This window comes from Protopterus annectens, chromosome 6.part1, assembly GCF_019279795.1.
Source record: "Protopterus annectens isolate FY-2018-M chromosome 6.part1, PAN1.0, whole genome shotgun sequence".
NCBI classification, from domain to species: Eukaryota; Metazoa; Chordata; order Ceratodontiformes; family Protopteridae; genus Protopterus; species Protopterus annectens.
The window spans coordinates 456,315,893-456,339,475 of record NC_056738.1 but is presented as its reverse complement, the minus strand read 5'-3'; the positions used below and the strand labels follow the sequence as shown (position 1 = coordinate 456,339,475).

Here is a 23,583-nt window from a genome sequence, read left to right as displayed (position 1 = left end):
TAGCCAAAACCGGTATGTTTTTGGAATAATAAATGATGATAATATAGCCGTATTCTACCTTGTGCTGGTTCGTTTTTGGATCGTTTTTACTAGGAGATGACTGGTTAGTGCTGTGAGGAGCCAGTCATCTAGATAAGGAAACACAATCCATGCAGTCTTAGATTAGCAACTAGCACTGTCATGCATTTGGTGAACACCCTGGAGGCTGCAGTGAGACCAAAGACAGGGCTCTAAATTGATAATGCTTGGCTTCCAGCAAGAAGTAGAATTATCTTTGAGACCAGCTGTTCATTCTGATGTGATAGTATGCATCCTGAAGAGCTTCTGTGCACATCCAATCATCCTTCTGTAACAGAGGCAGAATGGACTGAACTGTGACCATACAGAACTTGGAGTTCTTTATAAACCAGTTTAGATAAATGAGATCTAGGATACGTCTCAGGTTCCCTTTTTTTCACTGGCACTAAAAAGAACTTTGAGTAAAATCTGGATCCTCTTTGGTCTGGTGGGATTACTTGGATGACTCTTTTGTCTAGCAGCTATTGAATCTTCAGTGCTGCTACCTCACACTGATCGAGTGGAACATAGAGGAGAAATTTTCTTTTCATGGGTGGAATTTGTAAACAGGGAATGAATATCCTCTGGATACTATTCTTTGCATTCACATATCTTTTGTAATAGCTGTCCAGGCTTTTGGGTGCAAAGACAAGTGCCCCCTGACTGTCTCCAGAGAAGAACACTTGGGCAATACTTCAGGAGCACTAAAAAGGTCTATCAGTGAAGGAATCTTGGAAGCATTGATGAATGACACTTTGAAGGGCTCTGTAAAATCACACAATCGTATCCAGGCATCTCTCCTAATGGCTACGCATGAACCTGCTGCCCATAAGGAACCCTCAAGCTGCATGGGATATTAGCCTCATGGATGCATTTGTGATTGATTGCAGGATGGTTAGTCTAGAGGAAAAAACCTTCTCTTGCTCCATCACTGTGGACTCAGGGGGACAGTTAGAAAGTTCCTTGATGAAGTTCCTCTGTAACCTAGTGAAGTGAGCCAAACAGATAAGCAATCATAAGGCAAAGGTTGCTGATGCATAAACTTGCTTTCCATACCTGTCCAATGCCCTAGATTGCGTATTAGGGGGTGAACAGAGGAGCTCTCTGTTCAGCTAGGTCTTTTTTAGTGCTTACCTCAACAACCATGGCATCCACAGGGATTGCCGTATTCTAAAACTGCCTGCCTTTATGTGCTCAAAGAATGTTATCTGAAAGCTGTGGGATCAGTTCTATGGTATCTCATTCCTTTCAGCAGGAGACCAGATCTATAAGCTCATCCATGCGGGGGGGGGGGGGGGGTTGAGGTAACCCAAGATGTAGGCCAGACTCAAAGGCTTCCAGGAACACTGATTCCTCCTAGGAAGGGGTTTCGGAGTACCAACCACCTTTTTAGTGTAGGATTGCTAGGACGTCTCTGAAGGAGATATCTTCTGGTGGAGATCTTGGGGGTCCTTCTCTTTCATCAAAATCGGTGTCTTCAGTCAAAGATACCTCCTTTTGCACAACCTCTTCCAGGGAACCTCTTCAGTGGGATATTCTGGAGACATATCGGAAGAAGAGGGGGGAGTTCCCTAACTGGAACTACCTAAAGTTCATACAGGCTGGCTGTCCCTGTGGAGTAGGATGAAGAGACTCAGAAACATGATACAAAGGGGGAATAGGGATTGGATCCGAAGAAGTAAGAGTCAAAATAGCTCTCTGATGGGAGAAAACCCTCTCAACCACCTTGAAGGCTGAGGGATCAGAAGAAGCCAAAGTCAATCTAACTGGAGCCCAAGCTCTAGAACAGACAAACTCAGGCCACCCATGATCCAACACTCAGATGGTGGAGTGTCCACCACTGAGGCTTTGAGGGGATGCGATAGCCCCAAGAGCTTAAGAGTCAAAGTCATTCCCTCAGATCAGATGCTGGCGCTTTGGCTCTGAGTCATGTCCTGCTCAAGAGGGGCTAGAGTCAAACAGATTGGGGAAGTAGCCGGAGTCAACAATATAGGTATCTTCAGATCCAATGGTTTGACTGTTAGAGATCTATGACTGGATGGCTCCAAAAGAGAAGGTCGGATTGGAGAAGGAGAAATGACAGTATGTGGGTGAGGTTTAAGGATCATGGATCCAATAGGAGATGGAATCTGTAAGACCCCCATCTGGATTTGTGTTCTGAGAAATTTTGTCATCTTCCTACCCTCCTCTGCCTTGGAAAGACTTCTGGAGGACCTGACTGAAGTGGAAGTGGAAGGAGGTTGCAAAGACTTTCTTGGTGTCTCTTGAAGGAAGGCAGATCTCAACCTTGGAGACATTGTCTCCAGAGAGAAATGTGGGCTTTGGAGCCAAGGAGGCCTTGACACTGAAAGTGTAGAATCCGAGGGCTTTAGATCAGAGCGTATGCAGATTATAGTTGGAGGTTACAATTTGGAGCAGATTTGGAAGACCAGACAGGAGAGGGCTTTCTATGTTCCCTGGGTATGCAGACTTAGATTTCTGTGATGGGGTTTGAGCCCTTAAAATAGAAGCAACTGAAGGAACAGAAACAGGTATAAGGCCCTTAAGCACCAACACTTCTTGTGTTGGTCACTGATAGCTCTAACGTTAAAGCCCGCACAAATGGTACAAGAAGTATCCAAGTGAGAGGGGCCTAAATAATAAATGCACTCCCTATGGGCATCTTTGTGCCCACTGGAAATGCACTTTTTAAATCCAGTAGGCTTTTCAGCCAAGTTGAAGAACTCACCAAGTGGCAAACAGTCAAAGAAATATTTTTTTAAACAGTAGAGAAAGAAAACGTTATACCAACAATGGTATACAAGATTACCTTACTGAAGGTAAAGTTCAGAAAAGAAATACCAGCGATGATAAAAGAGAATAACAAAGTATGGTAAGAAAAGCAAAGCAGAAATATAATAAATTTAGTAGGTAAAGAGAGGACAGCTATATAATAAAATCAGGAGATCAAATTAGTTAAACATTAAGTTTTTACTCACTATTACTAGAAAGAAAAACACTGTCTCAGCTTGACAGAATAAAAGCACAAATAAGCAATTGTGCTGGTATACCACAGCAGGAATTAACTGAAAGGACACATCATGTGTATGCTCCAGACTTGGCGATGAGAAAGCAACCTAGATCTTTAACAGTAAAGATGCAATCCTACCAGCAGAAGGAGTTGATTCGGACAAAACTGTAGCAGAAGGACAAAGTACTGAAAGTGGGAGAGAGTAGTGTGTTTGTGTAAAATGATTACTCACTGTACACCAGGCAGAACAGGAGTAAATTTATTCCACTAATCATGGAATGTTGAGAAGCAGGAGTGAGATTCAAAATGCTGTACCCAGCTATCTTCCAAATATTCTTTTCTGGAGGGACAAAATAATTTTTTGATGTAGAACATGCTAAGAAGGAAATACAAAAGTTTGTCCAACAAAAAGAGAGCTGTGAAACAGAGGAGGATTCTGCTTCTTGTACGTCTCGTAATAAATACCACAGAAAGACACTGCCAATGAAATGTTATTCAGTGTTTCAAAAGAAAATGCGAGACAGAAAAAAAAACACAAGAGTTGACTAAAAGAACCAACAGTACATTGGAAAGGAAGCAGTAACTGTATTTGGAAGATGGAGATAAACAGGAATAAAAACCAGCAACTTGGAAATTGACAAATAAATGTGGGATTCATCATCATTATCTTCTTTTGGCTGTTCCGATTAGGGGTCGCCACAGCAGATCATCTGTTTTCATTTCTTCCTGTCCTCTGCATCTTGCTGTGTCACACCAACCACTTGCATGTCCTCTCTCACCACATCCATAAACCTGATCGTAGGCCTTCCGCTTTTCCTGTTACCTGGTAACTTCATCCATAGCATCTTATTCCCAATATACTCAGCATCCCTCCTCAGCACATGTCAAACCAACGTAATCTTGCCTCTCTGGCTTTGTCTCCAAACCTTCCATCCTGGGCTGACCCTCTAATATACTTATTCCTAATCCTGTCCATCCTCGTCACACCCAGTGCAAATCTTAACATCTTTAAATCTGCCACATCCAGCTCTAACTCCTGCCATTTTGTCAATGCCACTGTCTCCAACCCATATAACATAGCTGGTCTCACTACCCCCTTGTAGACCTTCCCTTTCACTCTTACTGGTACTAGTCTGTCACAAATCACTCCTGACACTCTTCTCCACACAATCCATCCTGCCTGTACTCTCTTCTTCACCTCTCTTCCACACTCACCATTACTATTGATCCCAAGTATTTAAACTCATCCACCTTCGTCACCTCTACTCCTTGCATCCTCACCATTCCTCTATCCTCCCTCTCATTTACACACATATATTCTGTCTTAGTCCTGCTGACCTTCATTTTTCTTCTCTCTAGAGCATATCTCCCATCTCTCCAGGGTCTCCTCCACCTGTTCCCTACTCTCACTACAGATCACAATGTCATCTGCAAACATCATAGTCCACGGGGACTCCTGACTGATCTCGTCCGTCAACCTGTCCATCACCATTGCAAATAATAAAGGGCTCAGAGCTGATCCTTGATGTAATCCTACCTCCACATTAAACGCATCTGTCACTCCCACCGTAGACCTCACCGCTGTCACACTACCCTCGTACATATCCTGTACCACTCTTACATACTTCTCTGACACTCCTGACTTCCTCATAGAATACCATAACTCCTCTCTAGGCATCCTGTCATATGCTTTTTCTAAGTCAACAAAAACATAATGCAACTCCTTCTGACCTTCTTTGTACTTCTCCATCAACACTCTCAGAGCAAACATAGCAGCTGTAGTGCTCTTTCCCGGCAATGAAACCATACTTGCTGATCACTAATCATCATGTCACTTCTTAACCTAGCTTCCACTACTCTTTCCCATAACTTCATGCTGTGACTGATTAATGTAATCCCTCTGTGGTTACTACAGCTCTGCACATCACCCCCCTTATTCTTAAAAATCGGTACCAAAACACTTTTTCTCCATTCCTCAGGCATCCTCTCACTTTCCAAGATTTCATTAAACAATCTGGTTAGAAACTCCACTGCCATTTCACCTAAACACCTCCATGCTTCCACAGGTATGTCCATCTGGACCAACAGCCTTTCCATTCTTCATCCTCTTCATAGCTATCCTTACTTCCTCCTTGCTAATGCATTGCACTTCATGATTCACTAGCCCCACATCATCCAGCCTTCTCTCCCTCTCATTCTCTTCATTCATCAACCTCTCAAAATACTCTTTCCATCTGCTCAACACACTCTCCTCACGTGTATGTTCCCTCATTATCCTTTATCACCTTTACCTGCTGCACATCTTTCCTAGCTCGGTCCCTCTGAACACTTAGGAGAGGGGAAGAGGAAGGAACAACTTAACTGTAAGTAAAACAAAGTTGTACTTAATAGTAATATTTGTATAGTCCATGATATCCACATTCTATAAAGTAAAGTTTTCTCAGTTATTTTCAAGGGTAACTGGGTTACTGAAGCATTTTCCCTTCTTTTCTCCTTTTCCTTGTTCAGTTTTAAGAGATGTATGCACTGCAATGTAGAAACAAACAAAAAAAGAAAAGTGTGTTCAAAAAAGTATGACAGAAGAATAAACAATGTACTTTTTCTCATTTTTGCACAGGGAAATGACTGGTTTAAGACTCTTGGCTCTATCTAGTAACACATTTTAGGAGAAAAGAAATAAAAAAGAACATAGAACATAATAAAGCTCTCCTCTAACAAACAAATAAATAATTGTAGAAGCAACCCTGTATCTGGTTATCATGTCTCCACGGAGATAATCTGATAAAGGGAAATAAAGAGAGAATACTATATTCTTTTAATTCAGTGGCTAGGAGATAATATTGTCTGAAAGCAATGAAGTCTTTTCCCATTCTGGGAGAGCAAAAAAGATGCAACAAAACCAGACAGTACTTAGTAGATGCAGATGCTATACCATGGGTCTTAGCATAGACAACCTTTATTTTAGGTTAACCCAAGTCTGTGAATGTGGCTGTCAGTTTAGACAATTACTCCTATTAGAGAGGGAAAACTTCAGTATTTGAAGATCTACATGGTTTTGTGTGTTAATATTAAGTTAATAGGTTTTTGGGGTGTATTTGTTTTTTTTTTTTTTTGAAGGCTTTCAATAAAACACAAAGTTCTATAAGATGTTACATAGGCTCAAAGGAATATGACAAGAATCAACTGTATAAAAGGTCAACCTGCCAAACATTATTAGTGTGTGCAAGTAACACAAAAGCTGGAACTAGATACTTAAAAACTGTTATAAATAAAAAGGTGGAAATAATACCTTTTTAACATAACAAGCCTTTCGATATTATCTTTAAATGTTAATGGTTGCACAGATATATACAAAACAAGAAAGTAGTAAACTATATTAAAAAATGTAGAGTGCAAACAGCTATGCTACAGCAGAAACATTTGGAAAAACATGAACATGAGAATTTGATAAAGAAGTGTTTTCAGGAGTTCTAAAATTGCTGCACATTGAGTAACAGCTTAACTCTAGCTCTCCCACTATGAAAACAGAAACTCAACAGAGACGACCAGTAGGCTTTTGTGTTTATGTGTAAATTTCAGTAACTGGCTAGCAAGTGTGCTGCCTGATGCAAGGAAAAAAGAAATACAGAGCACCTGGAAAGAAATCAGCTACAAAAAGTGAGGAAGAAACACTGACTGGAGAAAGTTCTGCACCTGTTCAGCAAAAAGAAATGCAACAGACAGACATGACTTCCAGTAACCTACAGGAAGACGTAAAACAACTGCATACAGACCTGGTCAAAATAAATGAAACACTGATTGAGTATATCAACACAAACAAGAAAAGGCTGAAAAAATGGAAGACGCTTTAGACAAATATTCAGATAAGGTGATAAAAATGCAAAAATCAGAGGATGAAACTAGAAAGTCCTGGCTGAATTTGAGACTGCTCAGGAAGAGATGTGTAAAAAATAGCAGAATTAGAGGACATAGCATGTAAGGAAAACCTGATATTTTTAGCTATACTGGAGAAGCTGGAAGGAACAGACTGCATTTATTTTATGAAAGCACAAATAAGCCACTGGACTGGTGTTCCACAACAGGAGTTGTTAGATGAAAGGGCACATCGTGTGTGTGTGCTCCCAACCTGGCTGTGAGAAAGCACCCTAGAACTTTAATAGTAAAGATGCACTCTTTAACAGCAGAAGGAGAGGATTCTGACACAACTGTGACAGGATGACAAAATACTAAAAGTGGGAGACAGCAGAGTGTTTGAGGAGAATGATTTTCATTGCGCACCAGGCAGAAGAGAAGTAATTTCATTCCACTATTCCGGCAATGTGGAGACACAGGTGTGAGATTCAAACTGCTGTATCCAGCTGCCTTCAAGGTATTCTTTCCCTGCTAAGGAGGAAATACAAAAGTTCACCCAACAAAAAGTGAGCTGTGAAACAGAAGGAGATTCTGCTTCTTGTTCTTCTGGTAATAAAGACCAGAGATGGACTGTACCTGTAAAGCCTTTTCCACTGTTTCAACAGAAAATTTTGGAGAGAAGAAAGGGAATATGAGAGCTGACAAGAAGAAGCGACAGCATTTTAGAAATGGGGAGACAGGATTTGGAAAAGGGAGATGAGCAGTGATAAACCAGCAACTTAATGTGGGATTACAATGCAATAATTATATTTGTGAAGTATGGCACAACAAGAAAATCTGGAAATATTGGACTTTTTCAGAATATGTTGGACTTGTGGGGGACATGCCCTACTTCATGTCATTAATGCTCAGAAACATGCTTTGGCGAAGGGAAGAGAGGAAAGAAAGTAAACTGTAAACAAAGAAAACATTTTTTTTTCTTAATAGTACTATTTTTGTGGTGTATTGTTTTCTTTGCATGCTATAAATTAGACTTTTCTCAGTTACTTTTAAATGTATTGAAGATTGTAAATAGGTGCTACTGTTCTTTTTTTTTGTTCAGTTTTAAGAAACGTAGGCTCTGCAATGTAACAAAAAAGCCTGGTTAAAAGAACATGGCAAAAGAAACATTAATGTGCTTTTTTCTAATTTTTGCATGGAGGAATGACTGAATTAAGGAAGTTATAGTGATTTGATAAGTTTTAAGAGAAAGCAAATAATGAAAAAGAATACTGAATAATGAGTCTTTTTTTCTAACAAATGAATGTATGCTTAGTAGCAATTCTGTATCTGACCCTCATGTCTTCATGGAAACAATCTGATATAGAGAAATTGACTGCCTGGTTCTCATGTCTCCATGGAGACAATCCGATAATGAGAAACCAGCTGTCTGGTGGTTCTCATTTCTCCATGGAAACAATCTGATAAAGATAAATTTGTCACAATCTGGTGGAGAATGATTGGCTGGGGAGAAAAGAGAAACTGGCTAGGAGATAATGCTTTCTGAAAGCAAACCAGTTAGCACTTAGTACAAGCACAACCTTTCTTTTAGGTTAACTCAAGTCTATGAGTGTGGCTGTCAGTTTGGGACATTTGTTCCTATTAGGAGGGTAAAACTTTAGTTTTCGAAGATGCACACAGTTTTGTGTGTATTAAATGAGTAGGTTCTAGGGGGGGTACTCTGGGTTTATTTGCTTTTTGTTTAAGGGCTTTCAGTGAAACAAAAAGTTTTGTATAATGTAACACAAGTTCAAATGGATATGTGAAGAAACAACTTCATAAAAGTTCAACCTGCCAAACAGTGTATGCATGTAAAACAAACGCTGGAACCAGAAATTTAACAAAAAAATGGTGTTGTACATAAAAGGTGGGAATAATAACTTTTTAATACAATGATGCTTTCTGCAATGTATTTAAATGACAACTTTCTCACAGAAAAACACAAAAAAGAAAAATAGTGAACTCTATTAAAAAAATGTAGAGTGCAAATAGTTATGTTACAGGAGACGCACTTGAAAAAAATGAACATGTGAATTTGATAAAGAAAGGTTTTCAGGATAATTATTCAGCAGAAAATCTGGGACAAAGGAACAGAGGAATACTTATATTAATTGCAAGAGAGCTTCAATAGTGATAGAAGAGGATACAAAATATAATAATCGCAGATTTGTAGTGCTAAGGGGCTACTGACTAGGGAGGATGATTATACTAGCATGTACTTATAATTCAATCTAAAACTGCGACAATGGAGCTTATGAAAATACTGGGAGAAATAATCAGTTTTCAGCAAGGAATATTATTTGTAGGTAGGAACTGAAATTTGATTTGCAGCAGTGAAGATGTGACTGGCGGCCCAAAAGGGAAAGGATTTTACAAGAAATTTATGAAAATATTTTGCATGGAAGATGTGAATTCAATAATAGGAGTTTGGAGTGAACTTACATATTATTCCTCATGATATAAAAACTGGGCTAAGCTAGACATAATTTACATTTCACAGGAACATGCACATTTAATTGAAAGTCTTGATACATACCCAGTAATTACTTCAGGTCATGCACCATTAATATCTAAAATAAAAACACAGAGTAATGAAATAAAAATGAGACACTGGCACTTTCCAAGCAACCTGTTTAAACAAGATGAATTTAACAAATGGGTAATGGAAATTATTTAGGAGCTATTTGAGAGGACAGACATTACTAGGGAGTGGGATAAAATTAAGGTGGAATTTAAAAATAGGGGTGGAAATAAAAGAAAGGGAGCTATGGTTAACAAGTAAGAATTATTTAGAGGGGTTGACAAATGTTAAAGTATTGCAGAATAGGGGGAGTCTCACAGAACAAGAGGAGCAGCAACCGCAGAATACTAAACAGAAAATAAGGGATTACCTTGATAATATGCATGAGTTAAGAAAGATTGCTGTTAAGCAACTTTTAGCACAATGACTTAGGCAATAGAAAGTAGAAAGGGCTGTCGCCAAGCATAGGGAGCCTATGACAAGGAAGGTAACAAGAGGTCCTGTAGAGGTATTAGAAATATTTTGGAAATTCTATGAAACTTTGTATAGAGCAGAGAAATATGGAAATTAAGAAAAGATACAAATGAAAATGTTTATGGAAGAATTGAATATGCCAAGGTTAGAGGTAGAGGAAGCTCAATTACTAACAGTTAGGATGGGAGGAAATGAGATAAAAATTGTGATGTACAACCAATCTACAGGAAAGTCCTCAGGAATAGATGGCATTCCTGTGAAAGTTTGGAAGCTAGGACAGAAATTTGATAAAGATCTGGAAGGTTTTGTTTGATAGTATTTTAAGCAGAGGAGAAGCAACAACTTCCTGGAAGAACGTGGTGGTAGATGTAATACCTAAAGACGGCAAAGACCCAACAGATCCAGCTTCATACACTCCCATTTCAATGTGTTTATGTCTATAATGGCTAAAAGAATGGCAAAGGTGATGACAAAATTGATTGACAAGGATCAATGTGCTTTTGTGGAAGGGAGATAAACATTTGATAACATTAACAGAGCACTGAAGATCCAGAGGGAAGCTGAATGCAAGAAAATACCACTGTTGTTGGTGGGTCTTGATGCAGAGAAAGCATGTGATAGAGTAAGCTGAAAGTTTATGAGCAGGGCAATGGAAGCATTTGCATTCCCTGACAAAATTATAAGGTAGATTAGGGGGATATATGAGGGATCAGAGGTGAAAATTAAACTGGGTGGGTTCCTCTCAGATAATTTCTGCTTAAGCAGAGGAACCAGGAAGGGGTGTCTTCTTTCCCCTTTGCTATTTGCACTATATTTAGAACCACTGGCAAAGAAAATAAGAGACTCAGAAATTCAAGGATATAATTTATATGGTAGTCAAGAAAAGCTGGCTCTGTTTGCAGATGTTATTATTTTATACCTGATAAAAGCAGAAAAGGACATTACAGTGTTGTGGAACATTTTGAGGCAGTTTCAGATATTTTTGGGATACAACATTAATGAAGCTAAAACAAAGGCAATGGCTGTAAATTATGTACCTACACATGAATTGGTTGAGTAATATCCATATTTATGGGAACATGGTAACGTGAAGTAATTAGGAGTGTGGATTAAAAATCATTCTGCTGTGGCAGCTAAGGATATGTGGGAAGAGACAACAAAAGATAATACAAAAACTGAGAAATTGGAAGCTCTATTATATAAACATGGCTAGCAAGATACAAGCAGTTAAAAAGTTTTTAGTCCCTTTAGTTTTATATGCAGGTCAGGCATATTTTTATCAACTAGAGAAGTTAAAGAGCTGAAGGATTTTACCTGGGAGGGGAAGATGGCAACAGTGAAGTGGGATATACTGTTTCTCCCAATTGAACAAGGTGGTTTGGGATTACCCGATTTGAATTATTTCAGAGCAACACAGTTAAGGCTCCTATACATAGCACAAGCAGAAATCTATAATTCAAAGTGTAAAGGAGATGATGATAAAACAGGGGAGAAACTCAAGAAACAAGGAGAGACTGGGATTTTGGATGCAGATCCTTAAGGAGAATAACAATATACCATGCAGAATATTATATTTACAAATTTGCATAAAGTATTCTAATATCTAAGCCAACATGGGAATGGAGAAAGGATATTCTGCCGATAGGAATAACTGCAATTAGGGATACAGACAATAGGCAAGAGGGGGTTGGAATTTATTGGAGAAAGTTGGTAAAAGAACCAAGGTATTGGGAGCAAATAATTAGACAGGGAAAGGTAATAGAATGGGAAGAGGCCAAGAACACATTTCAACTACAGGCTACAGACTACCTTCCCTATTAAGGATTGATATCAGAGTTTAGGCAAAGAGGAATAAATAGGGGAATAAGGGATACTAAAGGAAAGACCAGCACTGGTAGAGACTTCAGATGAATCTGGAACAGAGCTGTTGATTAAAAAGGGATAATTAGTAGGGCATATACAATATTGCATGATAGCTATAGGAATCAATCAGAGGAGGTTAGAAAGGAGTGGGAAATGAGACTGGATAAGCAATTCATAAAGAAACGATGGGAGAATACACATATGGCTCCTAAATAAACAAAATGTCTAGAAGATTTGGGAATTTTGCTTGGAAGTGTTTGCACAGGTATTTTACACCTCAAGCAGACTCCAGAGAATTTTTCCTCAGGTAGACTGAGAACATACGTTTTGATGGTTTAACGAGTTGGTAGGATTTAAAAAATGTACTACAAATGACTCAGAAATACTGGGTGAAGTAAGTGGTGTACATGAGGAAATTATTTTTTGAGCTGGGATATAGAATTTGAATTGCATAGATACAGCAAGACTTTAAAGTTTAATTCTCATGACTGCCAAAAAATGCAATCACTAGAAAACAGAAATCAAACTGTAAACCAATTGTTTTTGAAGTAGTGAATAATGTAACACAGATAAAAGAATTGGAAGTGGGATCTTTAGAAAAGGGTATGAGCAAATTACATAGAAAAAATAGGAACTGTGGGAACAATACATGCAGAATAATGTTTTGAAGAAGGTATAAGTTAGTTTAAGGGAAGACAGGAACTGAGTAAGTTATGTAATGTTGGATGGACAATGACAGTATAAAAGGTTATATCTGATGTATAATGTTTACAACTGAGAATTTGTAAATATGGTTTGTTTTCATTTATATAAATGTATGATTGACTTATGTCAAAAGTGATAATTCAATAAAGATGTTTAAAAAAGAAATCTTGATGAATAGGAAAAAGAAAATGCTACACTTGGAAGTGAAATGAAGAGTAATGTATATGGCCTGAAAATGGACCACTGAGCAGCTAAATTCTATTTGGGGAATAGGTACCCAGACAGAGAGCTATACTTTTTAAGTCTAATCTTCCTCAATTTGCCTATGGCAGTGATATCAACATTAGAAATGTGCTGTCTTTTGGGTCACATCACAAATAGTACATAATTAAAGTATAAAAGTCAGCCATGAAAGACTTCATCCATTACTGTGTATAGTAGTTACTGTCATTTTCTTTTCTCCTCTACACAATCACTGTATTATGACATGTGCTTTCACATGTGATAAAATTTTCACTGATGAATTTCAAAACTTGTTTCTTCAAAATTTTCTTTCTTCTAGGGGTGCATTTGTAAACAAGAAACAAGAAATAACCAGGCTTTTAAAAACTCTCTAGGTAATCTGCATTAAACATCCTCACTTGTACTTAGTTTACCTGATTAGTCTCATCCAATCGGTAGTGTTCAGAGAGCTGCAAAAATTCTTTAACATCCATGGGGCTGTACTGACAGAGTAGTTCAACATACAGCTCGATGATATTAGGATTCATCTGCAAGATTTCCTGGTTCATCTGTGCACCTTCTCTGAAATTGGAGAAAAAGAGCAATGGTATAGCAAAATTCAAAGCTTTTAATGCTGATTCCTACACATAATGGTATCAAACTTAGACAAAAAATGTTTCTGCCATTTAAAAGGAAAAGGTGGAGTTAATAGAGGCCTGTATTCTCCCTGTGCAGCAAAGATTCCTTAATAGATCCTCAAAGGCTGAAGTACTGAGCACCCACAAGACTCTAGTAAATGGAAAAAAAAATGTTCAGAAGGGAACTATGCTTTGTAGTACTCGGGAGACTGATTTTCAATAGCATTTCTAAAATGTATTTTTAAAATCAAGCTTCTCTGCAATGTAGTTATTTTTTTTTTCTTATATAACCAAATTTCTACAGAGATCTCCTACATCCATGACACTGAAAATTTTTGGAAATCCCAACATTTCTGTTTCTAGTTAAGGCTGAAGTTAATGTTTTAAGCAGCCTACTGTAATGAAAACCACAGTTGTAATAATCAGCCAAAAAGCTGCATAGTCAAAATCAAAATAGTCATTTGAGGCACTGGATAAGATGCAGTCTAATGAAAATAACAGGATTTTTTTTATGAAACTAACTAATGTGACAGGAAATCATCATGAAACTGTCATGAAATCAGAACTAATCCAAACATTCATCTCTACATGTACCTCCAGCATACTTACCATAGAAGGGTCCTGGGCAAAACAATACTTCCCAAAACTAGAAGTCTATTTCCCAAAACACTCCTACCTTTTCAATAATACACACAATAAAAGAAAAGGAGGGGAAAATCCTTCTGCTCTTCAGAGATGACATCAGCATCGAATCCCATTCTCAGAACATAACTTCCTGACCATGACCCTAACTAGCTATCCATTAAGATAGTTGACAAAAATAAAACCATGATAACCATCAATGTTGCCTACCTGCTCTCGCCTCCTCCTTCCCAAAGCAAATTCTCAGATCCTAAACAAACTACATGGCCTTACCATCCCAATGACCAACACCATCATTACTAACAACTTTCATTTTAACTTCTCAACCCCTTCAAATCTGATTGTCCAGAAGCCATTACCAACCATGGTCTAAAACAAGTTGTGAAGATACCACTAGACACAACTTTACATCTAGTACCCACTCTCTCATTGACCTGGTGATAACAAATAATTCCACCTTAATCTCTAACTGCAAAGTCCAGCCACATAGCAGAAGCAATCACTGCCGCCTTACTTTTTCAGTCTCAGCCTACAATACCTGCAAAGCTCCTCCAACTCTAGTGAACTATCACCCAAAGTCCCCACAAAACTATAGCATTCTAAAAGCTGAACTCAAACTAATGGCAACTCTCTCACCTTAGAACAAAACCCCAACAACTTAGCCAACTCAATTAACAACTTTTTGCTTTACCTCTGAAATAAACACCTTTCCAAGATCTCAGTGCTACATAGGTCACCACAAAAATCAATGGCTAATCAAAGAATTTAAAACTCTCAATTAAGAGACAAAGCTGACAAGAATGGAAAGCTTCACAATCCCCAGAACTCATATCTCCACGGGGCCAACCAGAAGACAGTGAGGTTTATTAAATTATATTCAGTGACCCCTGATTATCAATCTCATTTTTATTGCTCAAAGAACTATTTTGTTCATAAAACCTAGCTTAATAGCAACTACCATAAAACAAAGAAAAAGTATTCTTAACATCAAATAGTCTGCAATGGATAACTGCTGGGATTTCCTACTTAAGGTCTTTCCATCTCAGTATAAATTCTTCAAATCCCTAGCTTCCACACTTGCAGACTATAAACTTCCCTCAGGCAAACAGCACATCATATGTTGACTTAAGAGGGTAGTAGCAGTCCACTCTGAACTCCAGCTCAATATCCTATGCTGAAATTCAAAACTACTCAACAAGATAGCCAGCTATGGTTTCCCTGGTTTCAAAAAGTATATACCCTGAATTTCTAAAGAAATGTGGGCTACATATTAACAAACCACTTATCTCTACAGATACACTATGTCTGTCATTTCTCTATTAGACACTAGCTACAGTCACATCTATCCCTAAAAACTTTAATTTCAGCCATTAACATCACTTAAAACCAAATTTCCCTCACTGTCTTAACTAAAATACTTGAAAAAGCTATCTTCAGTGAACTATCTTTATTAGAATACAATATTCTCAGTAGGATTCATCATGGATTCAGAGCTAGAACAAGCCTTACAATGGTCATCAAGCTTCTGAATGGTCTTTTGGTTAAAACAAAGAAAGAAGGTAAACTCAATGGGTCTAATTTTATTGATATCACAAGAACATCTGACCTAGTCAGTCACATTATACTCACAGAAACTTTCCATAACTATATAACTCACACAAAATTCATGCCTGTGTATTTAACAAATTATCTCTCACTTAACTAGTAAAATCAGTAAATCTTATTTCTCTTCTGCCAGCCTCAGGGTTAGTATTCCAAATGGTTTAGTACTCACATCTCTCCTCTTTCTCCCCATATACAAGCTGTATTTCACAGGTTCAAAAAGCATAATGCAATGATATGGTGACTTACACCTGTACTTAGGATACTTTAATGAAATGCTGACACTCAACACTTTTTATCCAGCTTGCTTACCTGCATCTGTTTCTCACATACTGAAAAGTTACAAACTCTCTGTACATATGGTATGGATGCTGCAAGCAAGCTCTTGTGGCTGCTAATAGGATTTGTGGTGGTGGTTTGGGGAAGTAGTGCTGTTTCATCCATGTGTTCTCTGTGCTATACCCAAGGTTCCTGCTGACCATCACAGGCAGTGCCAGGGGACCTACTCTCTTCTGATCTAATAAAATGTGCTGCATAAAAATGCATGGTAATAGCAGTATCGCTGAGATGAATGAAGCTAACTTCGCAATTATAACAGAGACTTGGATGAATGAGAATTTTTGGTCCAAATCCATTTGCTGCTCTCCCACTATTCAGTGGCAGAAATGGGGTCGCTATCTGGTTCTACAGTGGACCTTCAAGTGATTCAGGATGGTCTCAAGTCTCAGTTTATCAGAAACTTTGACACACATTTATTTATTATTTATTTATTTGCAGTTTGTTTGCCAGGAGGGTCCATTGGGCCTGGAGGAGCCCATTTTCAATGGAGTCCTGGGGAGAAAAGCTACAAAAAATACAAATTACATAATAAAAATAAGTTATTAGAATACAAAATATGAAGGACAGGTATTAATACAGAAGTACAGGTATTAAATGGTGTTAGCAGGTGGATTTAGTAAAAATGCAAAGACAGAATTTATAAAAACAATCAATAGTATTTACAAAATATGTTGGTAGCTACAAATGCTAAACAGAAAATCAGAGCAAAATGAGGACATTTACAAATATATTTGTTCCTAGGAAAATAGATTGTGTTGCTGAGGGAGTTTATGTAGGATTGGAGCAGGAGCATTCCCACTGGGATGTTAGATGTGAGTGAAGTACGGTTTTAAAGGAAGAGAGGCTGCCAGTAGTACGGATGAGAGGTGGAAGCGAGTTCCAGAGGCGTGCTAGAGAGAAGGACAGTAGATGTTTATCTGGTGGGTGGGCGGGTTTGTGCAGTTCAATCAGATTTTGGGTGTTAGATCTTAGGAGTCTATTTGGTAGGTGCATTGTAAAGGTGGAGGCATTGAAGATGAGTCTGTGAGCTTGAGTGAGTTGAATGTAGGTGATGCAATTGGGGAGCTCTAACCAATTCAGTTTATGAAGGGCAATACAGTGATGGGTGGAAGATCTGTGACCTGTTGCAAATTTTGAAATTTTGTTGTAACAAGCAGAGTTTTGTCTTAGTAAAGAGTTGGGCACCATATAGGAGGGATGGGATGAGGTACATGGTAGAGAGAACAAACTTAGTTGAGGGAGAGATGCAGTGAATGTGGCGATAAAGCATGCCAAGTTTCTGATGTGTTATTTTGATATTTACTTGTAGGTGGGTATCGAATTTGAGCTGGTCATCATTGAGGACTCCTAGTAGTTTTGCGTTAGATTTTCATATTTTCATATTTTAGATGTTTCTTATATGGGAGCTCAACTAAATCATTTTTAGAGATTTTCTTTTCTTTAAAAAATATGATTGTTGTTTTCATATTAATATTCAGGGTCATTTCTAACAAAAAATTCTAAAAGTGGAAATGATTTTCGTTTATGGAAAACATAGCAGTTTTTAGAATATCATTTAATTGTCATGCATTGGTTATCAATACATGCATTTTTATATTCCCAAACAATTTACATTTTAAGAAATTTAAATATATATATATATATATATATATATATATATATATACAATTTGAGTCTACAACAGTCGCATTAATATGGGAGGGCTCAAAAACAGGTTACTTTTAATTTACAACCAAGTTTTTGTTTTGTGAATATGGTCCACATACATTAATCTGGGGTACATGTGTATGTATATATATATATATATATATATATGTATATATATATATATATTTATATATATATATACACCCACATAAACACACATTTTTACATAAGGAAACATATTATTTCTTTTATCACCAGTTTTATTTTCATTTATGTCAAATCAGGAATTGCAGATGACTATTTGGTTTGGTAACATTTTAAGTTTAAGTTAAATAAGACATTATGGTTTCTTACATAAACGAGACATTACTAGGATGCATTCATAAAGATGGGAGATTCTATTGGTTAATTGTTTTTAAATTAAGTATTTAAATGACGTGGTTGACATTTGTAAATGTTTCAGTCTGAAGAAGGTGGGTTTATTTCTCCCACCGAAAGCGCTTACTGACTATTTGAATAAACAGCCTGTGTGCTCACCAGTGGCTTGCTTTGTTTCGTTTCTACATCTTGTTTTCGTAGTTTTGCATTAGATACTAATTCAAGGGGTGTATTGTTCTGACTGGTGATGGAGAATGAGTTTTTGTCTATGGTGGTGGTTTTGGAAGGGGTGAATATCATACATTTCGTTTTTGATGCATTGAGTGCCAGCTGGTTATCTAACATCCATTGTTCTGTAGAAGAGAAGGCATCACGGGGTTAATTTTATTAGTGTGGAGGTGGCAGAACAGATAATTGTTGAATCGTCGGCATATTGGATACGTTTTGAATTAGGGATGGTCTGGTAGAAGTCATTTATGAAGATATTGAACAGTAGGGGACCTAGAATGGAACCCTGGGGTATACCTGTGGGAGTATTAAGGAATGGGGATGTGGCTTTTTTCCACTTAACTGCTTGTTGCCTATTTGAGAGGTAACTGGTGAACTAATTAATAGAGGAGAGGGATAGATTTAGTTTTGACAGTTCGGTTAGGAGAAAGTTGAGAGAGAGAGTATCGAAGGCCTTAAAGAGGTCAAGGGGGAGGGTAGACACAATACAACCTGAGTCATGGGCCATATTAACAGTTTCTAAGGAGGACACGAGAGTGGTGGTAGTGCTGTGGCCAGGCCTGAATCCATGTTGTGTGGGAGTTAGAAGGTGGTTGTTTATGAGACAGGGCAAAAGTTGTAGGTAGATACATTTTTTGAGAAGTTTTGAGATCAGGGATAAGATGGCAATAGGTCGAAAATTCGGACTATTGTTGTTGTTGCCCCCTTTGTGAAGGGGGATAATAAAGGCTTTTTTCCAGAGTTGGAGTACATAGCCTTCTTTGATTGACCATTTTATTAGGATGCATATGGGGAAGGCAATGGCTTCTGCAGCTGTCTTTAGACAGTAGGAGGGAATTTGATCAGGGGCATTAGAGCATGGTTTCAGCTTCTGAAGAAGTCTTTTTATAGCAGATACGGGGATTGGGTTCAAAGATAAGGGAGGAGGTTGGGAGGTGGTAATACTAGAGGAAGAAGAGATAAGGGAAGGTAGAGGTGGGGAAATAGGATTGTTGAAGGACAATGTTAGTTTGGATATGGAATAGATGAAGAAATAATTAAATTGGGTGGCTAAGTCTATGTCGGAAGCATTCTGGTCAGGGCAGGGGTTTTCTTTTTTACCTGGGTTGAAAAGAGAGGAGATTCCATTCCAGAATTTTTGGGGGTTTGTCTTGTGGTTATTTTGTAGTGCTGAGAAATAGCCAACACATACAGACAAAAACTGCAGAAACCAAAAAAAAAAACAACTATAACATAGCAGCACAACAAAAACTCTCTATACCAAGCAGTAAGGTGGGAGAAAGGGAAAATGCACAAAACCAGCTCCCAGGGAGGCACTCTTATACAAATGCACACAAAATTGGAAAGTTTCACAGAATTTCCAATAGTGTGATTACCTGATTCAAAAATAGCTCAGTACAAAACGAAATAAATGTAATTAATACAAATCATGCAAGGCCATTTTATCCAGCCAGAATGACAACACAAAATACAGAGGATTATGGCGCTGCACTAGGGATTGTGGGTAGATGGAATGAAGTAAGCCTGGGAATGTTTTATCAGTGCCACACAGACAAAAACTGGTGCCTTGGTTTTAGTGGCTGAGAAGGATAAATCAACCTTTGTCAGATATACTACTATATACTACTGACAATTATTTTTTTTATTTTACTTCTATTTGTTAAGAGGATGGATATGCAAATGCAAGAACCCCTTTTAAGTCATAACCTGTGCCAAGAAGCACAGATTAACAGGTGGTACGATAACACAGCATCAACATTAAGTGAAGAAGCATCAGCTAGAAGATGGGAAGAGAGCATGAATTATGTAGGATAAATTGATTCTCCCCAAAGAAGAAGATGGTTTAAGGTTATCTAATTTGAAGTTACAGTTAAGGCTCATACATAATTCTAGCAGAGGATTATGAATCAAGGTGGAAAAGGATGATGATGGCATAGAGGGCTGACAGACAAAGAGCGACAAGGATTTTGGATGCAAGTCCTTAAGGAGAAGAGCAATAACCATAAAAAGTATTACATTCTTAAAGCAGCAGAAAGTATTCTTAGAACTAAATCAGTGCAGGAATGGAAAAAGAACATTTTACAAGTTAGGATGTCTTCAAATAGAGGGTGCAGCAAATATGCTATTTGAGTCTGCAATTTACTGGAGGAAATTAGTCAGGGAACCAAACAAATAATGGGATCAAATAACTCAGGAGAAAAAGGTAACATAGTGTAATGAAGCTATCAGTAGTCTGGATGGCAGATTAGAGATTACTTTCTCCAGCAGAGATTCATAACAGAGTTAGGACAAAGGAGTGATACATGAAAAATCAGCTCTGACAGAGTTTTTAGTTGACTCTAGAAGATATGATGCTGCTTAAAAATGGATACTTAGCACAGAGAATAAAATACTGCTAAATAATTATAATTCTCAATCAGAAGAGGTTAGAAAGTTTAGGGAAAGAGAATAGAAAAGCAACAACTTATGAAGGAACAATGAGTAGAAATCTTTTGGTCTCCCGTAGTGTGCATCAAAGTACCGAAGATTTAAGATTTTTGTATTGTAGAGTTTGCATAGGTATTTTTATAAGAAAATCTGACTTCAGAGAATATTGGTAATATGATGAAGAATAAAGAGGTAATTGGAACATGCTTTCTGGGGGATGTAATAAGCTGAGAAATTTTATAAATTCCATAGAGAGTAGTTGGGCAGAAATGTTGGTGGAACAAATGTTAGCAACTAAAGAAAGGAGCATCTTGAGCTATGATATATATGTCTGATTTGCATAAACATAGTAAGGCCTTACTAAAGTTAATGTTATTGGCTGCCCAAAAAACAATAACTAGAAAAAGGAAATAAAAAAATGTATACCGACCACAATGAAAGTTTCAAACATCGTAAAGTAGGTAAATAAAAACTAGAAGTGTGATATTTAGAAAAGGTAAGACAAACGTTCACTGAAATTAAATTTATGGGAACAATACATGCAGGATAATGCACAGGAGGAATGAGATTTAAGGAAGGGCAGTAATTCAGCAACTAATGTAATGTTTGAGTGAATGTAAACTGTTATAAAGAAAAATTTTATCAATCTTGGAACAATGGAAACGGTTATTACAGTTTACTTTTCTGTTAATGTATGTAAACTCATTTTCTAGCTTAAAATGTGATGATTTAATAAAGATTAAAAAAGAAAATAGTGTGTTGATCATTCTCTGCTATTAACCAAACTTGCTGAGAGTAGAGTTTCCCAATAAGTCTCCTTATGGTTCAATAACTAACTTAACAGATCTTTCACTAAGATTCCATACTTCACTCTGCCTCAGCCTCTTCCTTGCAGTATGGGTGTACCTCAGGGTTCAGTAAAGTGGGTGCTCATTTTCTTCATATACATCAGTGACCTTCGCTGTTACTTCCTCAACCTCAGCTGCACCCCTTTTACAGATAACACAGCAATCCCAAGGGTAGTTTCCCTTCTGTAGCATTAGTTCTGCCTTTCAAAATGACTTTAAACTATTATCAAATTGGATTCTTGATAACCAATTTACAATATACAACAACATGTCATCCCTTACAATATCTGGCTTGGTTAAGAGACTTGCATATTCATTGCCCATCCACATTTTAGGCCCTGAAACAACTGCATCTTAACATTAATACAAAATACCTTGGACTCAGTTTAGATCCTACTGTATCCTTCCTCTCACAAATGGAGCAACAAAGTTCTTTCATAGGTCATGATAGCCTACAAGATGCCAAAATCCACTCACAAAAGAAACCAGACAAGCCATTGCTACTGGAGTCCTCCTACCTAGATTTGAATACTTACATCCTTCTAATTGCCCTCCAAGACAACAAAACTCGGCATATGCTACAAAAATTAAAATAACATTTTCAGATTTATGCAACTTAGTCCATACACAGACCACCACCACCTTACAATCAATAAATCTAAATGGCTGTCAGTTCACAACAGAGCAACTTTTCTTCTTAACACCCTTACTTACAAATTCCTAAAGGATCGATACTGCCCACATTTAAGAAAAATTACTTGCTTTAAAGATTGCACTTATTCCTCAGTGAGCACAGCAGATCTCTCCTACTCATAGCCCCATATAATTTATCTAAAGCTGAAAAGGTATTTTCTAAATTAGCTCCAACTTACTGCTCTAATGGGTATTAAGACTACAGGTAAGTGATGCAGTCAATTCTTGATAGTATAAATGTTTTCATGAATGAAATTTTAAGCATTCTGTTCATATATTCTAACACTACTGATGTGTGCAAGTGGTAGTATACATAAAACATCTTATTTATTCCAAGGAATTTGCACATTTGAATCAAGACTATAGTAGTGGAATGTGCTCTCTTGCCATTTATGATTTTAGAAAAAACATGCTGAAAAAAGAAAATGGCTTCAAATAACCTCTGTAATTTACCTAGATGAATCGCTATTTACGTGTACTGTTACAACACATTTTGAAAGCATCCCCTCAAAGAAACATTATACATATCAGTACTCTACTTTTACAGTAGGTAAAAGAGCAATAAATATATAACTGTTCCACCTTTCTATGTCCCTTCATTAGAGTACAGATGCCACAATTAGCATTTTACTTTCAATAGGGCACATTATAAACATACTACACATTACTTTACAGTAATTTGTAAAGCCTTTGTTCATTTTTGGCAGAAGCACTTCTCTGATATTTACAAGGCAATCTGCTTTCTTATATTTTTATTTTTAATTATTTTACATTTGTTGACCGGGTTTTTCCGACTGAGCTGATAGCCCTTTTTCCACTGAGGCACGGGGAAAAAAGCTACACAAGTTTACAAACAGAAGTAAATAAAATCAATAAACAACAAATAAAAATAACAATACCATTTTGACAAAAGCAAAAAAAAATTACAAGGTTTAAGATGTTATTAACATAAGTTTTCCTTTAAAGAAACAAATCAGATACACAATCTGAATAGCTAGCTAAGGAAGTTACAGTTAATAAAAAATAATATATATTTTAGACTGAGTGGCAAGTAATTACCAAGATAAGGAAGCTAAAGAGAAATAACAGATAAACAGAAGTAGAGCCTGAAAAGGGGCAGGCAAGTAGGCTTTCCTAAGAATGGGAAGACAAGATTATGGAGGGTGAGTACAGTGGCATGACCAGTGACTTTTCAGGTATTCTTTGGTGACTGATTTGAATTCTTTGGGTTTCTTGAGTGACCTTACTTCTAATGGCAGTTCTGTTCCAATATATGCTCAGATAGTAGCTGTAGAGGTTACAACCACTTTTGTTCTTATGTTTATAGGTTTGTAATAGGTCTTGGTCTGAGCTATGGTGAGTCCTAGAGGGAGAGTAAAAAGAGATTAAAGGAAATGG

At 37.4% G+C, this 23,583-nt stretch overlaps 1 protein-coding gene across 1 annotated transcript in view; it reads right to left on the bottom strand.

Moving 5' to 3' along the window:
* VPS8 (VPS8 subunit of CORVET complex) overlaps window positions 1-23,583 on the bottom strand; it is a 2,195,799-nt gene that overhangs the window by 451,043 nt on the left and 1,721,173 nt on the right. The window contains exon 31 of the mRNA XM_044075401.1: window positions 13,178-13,325. Within this exon, the coding sequence (XP_043931336.1) occupies window positions 13,178-13,325 (148 nt within the window). The remainder of the gene's footprint in view (window positions 1-13,177; window positions 13,326-23,583) is intronic.